The following is a 7,246-nucleotide window of genomic DNA, read 5'->3' as shown; positions in this document are numbered from 1 at the left end:
CGAGATATATTGCCATGCAACTTCCATCATCATCATATACATGACTTGAGCCATTTATTGTCATATTGCTTTGCATGATCGTAAGATAGCTAGCATGATGTTTTCATGGTTTGTTCATTTTTTGATTTCATTGCTACGCTAGATCATTGCACATCCCGGTACACCGCCGGAGGCATTCATACAGAGTCATATTTTGTTATAGTATCGAGTTGTAATATTGAGTTGTAAGTAAATAAAAGTGTGATGATCATCATTATTAAAACATTGTCTCATGTGAGGTTATCAAAATAAAAATGGCCAAAGAAGCCCCCCCCCCCAAAAAAAGAGAGAGGCCAAAGAAGCCTAAAAAAGAGAGAGGCCAAAGAAGCCTAAAAAAGAGGGGAAAAAGAGATAAACAAATTTAAAAAATGAGAGAAAAGAGAGAAGGGACAATGTTACTATCCTTTTACCACACTTGTGCTTCAGAGTAGCACCATGTTCTTCATATAGAGAGTCTCTTGAGTTATCACTTTCATATACTAGTGGGAATTTTCATTATAGAACTTGGCTTGTATATTCCATCGATGGGCTTCCTCAAGTGCCCTAGGTCTTCATGAGCAAGCAAGTTGGATGCACACCCACTTAGTTTCAGTTTGAGCTTCCATACACTTGTAGCTCTAGTGCATCTGTTGGATGGTGCTTGTGCAACCCTCGTCCTCCTCCTCGTGGTAAATCCAGCACTGTGTCAGGGAGCACCAACACGACATCCCATCATGTTGCTCTGTCCTCCTCCGATCTCCCAATTTCCAGCCTTCCTCTCTGGCTATGTCATTGGCTATATGATGCTCCTCCATCAGCCTTCCTCATCACTCGCCACTTCTGTGAGTGTAGATGGCTTTTAAACAACTCGGAGGAGGAGAAGCCAAATGGTGACATGTGAGGCTAGTCCTTAGTTCGTTTTGGGCCATCGCAGCGGCAATGGCTTCAATTTGATCCAGCGCACTACGTGATTGGGCCCGATCTATCCAGTTTTTTGTTTTTGCGAGGAACGGGGCTCAGGGTGTTGTGCACCAACAGATTGTTGCCATACATTCGTGTGTTGTGTGTTAGGATCATTTCTTGGAGACTATTACATCTCTAACCAGTGCTGCTTCGGGCCAACTTGGTTGTTGGATCTCTTCCAATTATGTGTCGGGTTGCCTGAAGGAAAACACAATGACCCATGCTTTGTGTACATTCAGAAAACAGCATAACAGTTCTCAGCTCCAGCACAAAATCAATAGGACTTCCAGATCTCTTTTTTAGGCAAACTTCCAGATCCAGTGAAACATCAAATAATCAGTACGCGGCTAAAATTCAAACACGAAACACGCATGGGCTTAACCTGGACTGGACCACCTTCACAAAAAGTAGAGGAAAGCTCTATCAAAAAAGAAAGAGTCAAGCCCAGCCCGTTTAAGCGCTAGTATATTTTCCAACGAGATGGGCTAAGCCCAGTGCAAATGCATTTCCGTTTTGTTTCTAGGTCTTCCACCTCTCTCCGCCGCCGTCACCCACTCCACTGCTCCGGCGAGGAATCGCTCGCCCAGCCGGCGACCATGGCGGAGGCCGCGAGCGCAGAAGAGGCCGCGCCTCTCCACCCCGGCCTCCCGGATGAGATCTTCATCTGGGAGGTCCTCGTCCGCCTGCCCCCCAAAGCCCTCCTCCGCTGCCGCGCCGTCTGCCGCGTCTGGCGCCGCGCCACCTCCGCCCGCGACTTCCTCCTCTCCCACCACGCCTGCCAGCCCGCCCTCCCGCTCCTCTAAGTCTACCACATCGAGTCCCTAGACATCATCCCCTTCGACCGCCGGGCAGGGGCCGCGGCCGACGACCAGCTCCGGCCAGTCGCGCGACTTGGCCAGGGCCCCTTCCGCGCGATCGCCTCCTGCGACGGCCTCCTCGTCTTCGCCATGAGCGACTGCCGCTTCTCCCTCTGCAACCCGGCGACTCGTCAGTATGCTCGCCTCCCGGTGCCTCCTGGCTTCGTGCCCTTGGGGATGTACTCGCGCAGCCCAACCGGCGAGTACCGGCTATTGCTGTACAAGTTCTCCACTGGACCGGCGCCTGACGCTCAAGGTGGCTCCTACGTGTTGGTATTAGGCTCCGGCCAGCCGCCACGGTCCATAGGGTGCCCTGATGCTAGGGAACTGGCATTCAGCCTGTCATTCCTGTTCCGCGGTGGCCTGCATTGGCACAAAGAGCAGAATGAGAGGATAGTGGTATTCGACACCACCACTGAGTTGTTCCGGCACATGCGCGTTCCGGTTGTTTCTCGCTGCACTAACCTGTTTGAGATGGATGGAATGCTCGGCGTGTCCAGCTTTAATTATGCAGCGGCAACCATCGATATCTGGATGGCGCAGGACTACACGAGCGAGGTCTGGTGCAACAAGTACCACATTGAGTTGCCGGTTGCAAAGCTCACCACGCGCTTTGGAAGGTTTAACACACATGGGTTTGGGGTAGTCGCTTCTTCGGATGGTCATTTGCTCATGCTGCTCAAATTTAGCGACTGGCTACTTCAGGTTGATATGGATGGCAAGTTGGTCGCTAGTTTCCATTGCAAAGGCCTTGCTTATACTAGATTTTGGCTCAAACAAACTTTAGTTTCGCATACCTTCTTTCCGGCACTAGAGCGTTATGTTGTGAACGCTAAGCCTTTCATCTGATCTAATAGCTTTGAGTGATGTGGTACTTCTGAACGGGTCAGCGTGGCCCGCAATACCAAGTTTGACCTGTAGGCTTCTCTGTTGATGTATATCAAGTTGTGATCAAGAAGCTCTTGCTGTCATGTGGTTGTATGGAATTTATGCTTGTTTGATACCAAAACTACCAAGTCATTTTGTTGTGCGTTTGAAATATATGCCAGCTACCCATGTCTCTATTTTCTTGAACTGGAGAACTATTTTGCAATCTACCTGCCTCATGTGTCTATTTCTTGAACTGAAAATTTGACTTTGCCTTTTTTATCTATGTCCCGTTTTTATCCCGAGAGGTTATCTGGTGCTCTTCTCAATATGCTGAATACTCATTTAGCAATCCACATGTGTTTTCTGTTTGTGAGTTTTGTTTTACCTGACAATAAATGTGGCAGATTATCCTCTCAATTTGGTCACTTGCTAGTTTCACCTGATTGTTAGTAGTGCTTGGAGCAGAACCTGTTACATTGGATGAAACGCTTTATCTGCCATACGAAGTTTATCTGAAGTGTTAGCCATGCTGAGGTTGATTTGGGTAATATCCATTTCTTGTACAGAAGATTAAGCATTCTACATAAAACGTGTTCCTGTTGCCTCATGGGTAGATAGCAAGTTATCATTCGTACTAAATTCTATATGCATCAATATATGAGCCTTTCTTCAATACCAGAGTCCGGCATGGCTATGTGGTACCACTTGGTTAGTCCTGCAGTAACATACACATGCTCAGGTTTTTTCATTTGATCTGATATTTCAATCCCACTTCTTGTCTTTTTACAGCTACATCAGGATCTTTTCCCAGTTTTGCCTCCAGTTTTGCATCTTTCTGCATTGTATCATGTGCTAGCTTCCACAAATCTTTGAGAAGTCAAACTTCTCTTTGGCAGTTTCATGTGCCTCCTATGGTGTAAATGTTTTTATGGTTGTTGTTTCATAATTAACTGCTAGCTGGGGATAATAACTTGGCTAAAAGACAAGAGTTGTCTGCTTTGCAGTGAAGATGAAACCTGATAACATATGTTTTTGATTGTGATGTTACCAAGCTAGTTTGGCAAGATTTGGCTGGCGTTGTTTCTGGGCCTGATTTCGTCAATTATGGATCTTCTGCTAGAATTTGGATCAGTAATAGGAGTAAGAAAATGCTGCTGTGAATATGATTACATCATATTGGTTGTAACAACATCTTATATCATGGGACGTAGGGAGTATAATCTTTGCTTGCATTGTGTCAGACTGGTTTATCAGGTACCCTGCCAGAGGCTGCTACATTTCCTAAAATGTTGGCGAGCAGTGTTTGCTGCTCCAGGAAGGCAAAGCTCTGGTGACTCCCCAGCCCGGCTTAAACTATAGAACGGCGTCCTTGATGGCCCCAGGACACAAGAAATCAGGGAGCTGCGACCGTCGCTGTAGTTTCTATTCTGGCGCATTTTCAGTTTTGCTGATGTGATGCTGGCTGTAAGAATAATAATTCATGACTACTAGATGTTGATGTTTTGAGATGTGGCCTGTTTAAAAGGTCTGTAATGGTCTAAATGTTGTGACACTGTTTTCATTTCGTTTGAAATGGAACAGGGCGAAGAGCCTTTTGATTTTAAAAAAAATCTTGACTCGCTGGAAGAATTGTCGGGCATCTTAGATTTATAAGAATACATTCGAGATCTTTTCAGTTACACTGGATTTACTTTATTTATTTGGATGACAATTGTGTTGCTGCTGTGGTAAAAATAATGAGCTGTGACAAAAAAACGAAGTTGCTATTTCTATCTGAAAAATTTATCAGGCCATGTTTTCTGCTGTACTTTATTACTTATAAATTTATAATGGAGGCAAACTAAATCCAGTTGTTACTGAATGTATTATGTGTGGTTGCAAGATAACTGGCCATTTGTTACTGCAGTTGAAGCCAATCGCTCAGCTTCTCAGATTTAGGCTACTGATCAGCAGCCACTTGTGTACCGCATGACCCTTTTGGAGTGCCTGGTTACATTTGACCCCATCTATATTCAGTCTACTAGCTGAACATCTAGATTACCAATAAATTCCAGTGTGTTTGCGACAGGAAACTGGTGATTGAAATGTCCCGTTGGTCGTCTTTAACTGAGTTGTGTGCCTTGGGTATATAGTTGCAGTTCTATCAGAGCTAAGCATCGTCGACGTAGCACCGCATCGAAACAGCGGCTGTGCACACAGTAATTCAGAACAACCACAATTTTGGGCAGTCTCCACAAAACCAGACGCAATAGAATCATGAAGAAAACTGAACTATAACATATAAGAATTTACAGCCCAAAATTAGTTCTGCAGTAACATACACATGCTCGGGTTTTTTCATTTGATCTGATAGTTTCAATCCCACTTGTCTTTTACAGTTAAGTTACAGTAGGATCAAAATTGTAACATCACACATAACTGCGGTCCCAAGTCTAAGAATTTACTGCCCAATCTTCTAAACCAATTGCAATCCCTCCATGATTCCTGAGGTTTCCATCACAGGGCCCCCCCAGCCCGCCCGATCCTCCGGGCACATGTGTATCCATGTCAGCTGGAGAAACAGCTGCTGAATGCTAAACTATTGCTACACAAGAGCTCAACTGAAGCACCATTTCGTATTCAATGAACAAATCGAACAACAAGTCTTCGAGCCGAGGTGAAGAAGAATTTATATGCCAACGGTGAGAGCAGAGAACTAGCAGCTGCGCATGTAAAGTAGGAGTACCGGTCACCCAATGGTCAGTCTGGTCTATTTTCCAAGTTCCAGCAAATTTAAAATACCTCTCCAGCAAAAATATGTAATCATCTGACTGATTTAGAAATAATAACTGCATATTGTGTCACAAATTTGTATGTGCAACTGTGCTACAGATTGTGTTAGATCATTCTGGATATCCTCAGAGATCATACAATGAGCAACACCTGTATCCTCCGAACAAAATATGGAGTATATGTTATGTCAAAGTAAAACCTTGTCAGGCAAAAACAACTGAAACTGCAAAACTCAAATTGTGTCAGGATCTTTTTTATAAGCAAAGCACATCTTCAGTTCATGACGGCGATCGTGCTACAAATCGTGACCATTCTGCAGTAATGCAACAACGAACAAGTTAACAAAGGAAAGTGTACAAGGGGCGAATCATAGACGACAGGGAGCATTACAAAAAACAGATGAACATCCATAAGTCCGGCTGCAGCATACAGTAGTTGCAGACCCCCGGTAAGCAAATTATGCCTGTTTCTAGCCTAGAACAAAGATCTTGCAGGATTAACAAAACTTATGGAGAACAACAGGATACAGCATATATTCAAGGATTCAGTTGCAGTGCTAAATTCACATAAGATGAAACACAAGATAGCATCAAACTTAAGAACCACATTATCCACTGCAGAAATTAAGAACCACATTGTGAAACACAAGATAGCATCAAACTTAAGAACCACATTATCTGCTGCAGAAATTAAGAACCACATTGTGCAACACAAGATAACATCAAATCAAACTTAAGAACCACATTATCTACTGCAGAAATTAAGAATCACATTTGTGCAACACAAGATAGCATCAAATCAAACTTAAGAATCACATTGCACAACACAACATAGCATCAAATCAAACTTAAGAATCACATTGCTCCCAAAATTGAGCAATGATATATATATTGTCATGGAGTATACGCTGTAGAGTATAATGGCCAGGGTTTGATTTTAGCAAACAATAACCATAATAGCAGTAAAGGTAATGACTAGTTTAACTAGAGCGACTTAATCAAAGCGGTTGGTGAGATCTCAGCCGTTGAGAGGAGTCACTATCAGCCCCTGGGTAACTGAACAAGTAGAGGAGAGGAACATCTTCAGAGATGGCCGCTGTATGTAGGAACTCTGTTAAGCGCACTGACTTCCATGGCCGGATCCTAGCAGAGACGGCGCCGCTGCCGTCATTGAGCAGGGCCAGGGAGCGGTGAACTCTTCCAAGCTAAAGTTCAATTCCGGGTCCGCACCAATGTGCGCCCAGACGTCGTCTTCGGCCGACAGATTTGGTGCGGGAGGAGGGGGCGGGGGAAACAGGACGGGCAGCAACGGAATTGGTGGGGGAGGGGGCGCCGGAAACAGGAGCTGCCGCTTGACGGCGGGTGATTCGTCCGCGGCGGACTTCCTCTTGCGCGCGGACGCGGAGTTCTTGGAGGAGGACTTGAGGAAGCGCGGGCTCTGGTAGATCTTGCAGAGGCAAAGAACCGACCTCGGCTGGCCGCCGTCGTCGTGCTGGTCGACGCTGAACTCCGTCATGAGCCACTCCGGCGGCTTCTTGTCCTCCTTGGGGTTGGGCGTGTACGTGAACCTCTCCAGGCGCCCGACGGCGCGGCCCTCGGCGCCGACGACGCCGTTCCCTCGCTCTTGCTTCCATGTGCCCTTGCCCCCTCCGACGATCCGGCACTTGCGGCTGTCCTGGGCGCTCCTGGGCTTCACGAGGCTGAAGAAGTACCAGTTCTTGCTCTCCCCCTGAGCCCTCGCCGGGCCCGGCAGGCGGCCGGCGACGA

At 46.1% G+C, this 7,246-nt stretch overlaps 2 protein-coding genes across 2 annotated transcripts; one reads left to right on the top strand and one right to left on the bottom strand.

The window, feature by feature from the left end:
- Nucleotides 1-1,489: 1,489 nt before the first annotated feature.
- Nucleotides 1,490-4,387, top strand: LOC125529321. Its single transcript, XM_048693734.1, has one exon. It carries the CDS (start codon nt 1,929-1,931, stop codon nt 2,685-2,687), a length of 759 nt encoding a protein of 252 aa, XP_048549691.1. The 5' UTR covers nt 1,490-1,928; the 3' UTR covers nt 2,688-4,387.
- Nucleotides 4,388-6,273: 1,886 nt separating this feature from the next.
- LOC125529320 lies at nt 6,274-7,241 on the bottom strand (the record flags this gene model as incomplete). The annotated part of the gene is made up of 1 exon (XM_048693733.1): nt 6,274-7,241. A coding segment is annotated over one exon (648 nt), but the record flags the coding sequence as incomplete, so codon positions are not given.
- Between the last annotated feature and the right edge of the window lie 5 nt (nt 7,242-7,246).

Source organism: Triticum urartu, unplaced genomic scaffold (genome assembly GCF_003073215.2).
Source record: "Triticum urartu cultivar G1812 unplaced genomic scaffold, Tu2.1 TuUngrouped_contig_5515, whole genome shotgun sequence".
Classification (NCBI taxonomy): domain Eukaryota; kingdom Viridiplantae; phylum Streptophyta; class Magnoliopsida; order Poales; family Poaceae; genus Triticum; species Triticum urartu.
This window is presented reverse-complemented; position numbering and strand designations above follow the sequence as displayed.

Bases quoted from the DNA above. Each gene is read 5' to 3' on its own strand.
- LOC125529321 (XM_048693734.1), top strand. From the start codon at position 1,929: ATGAGCGACTGCCGCTTCTCCCTCTGCAACCCGGCGACTCGTCAGTAT.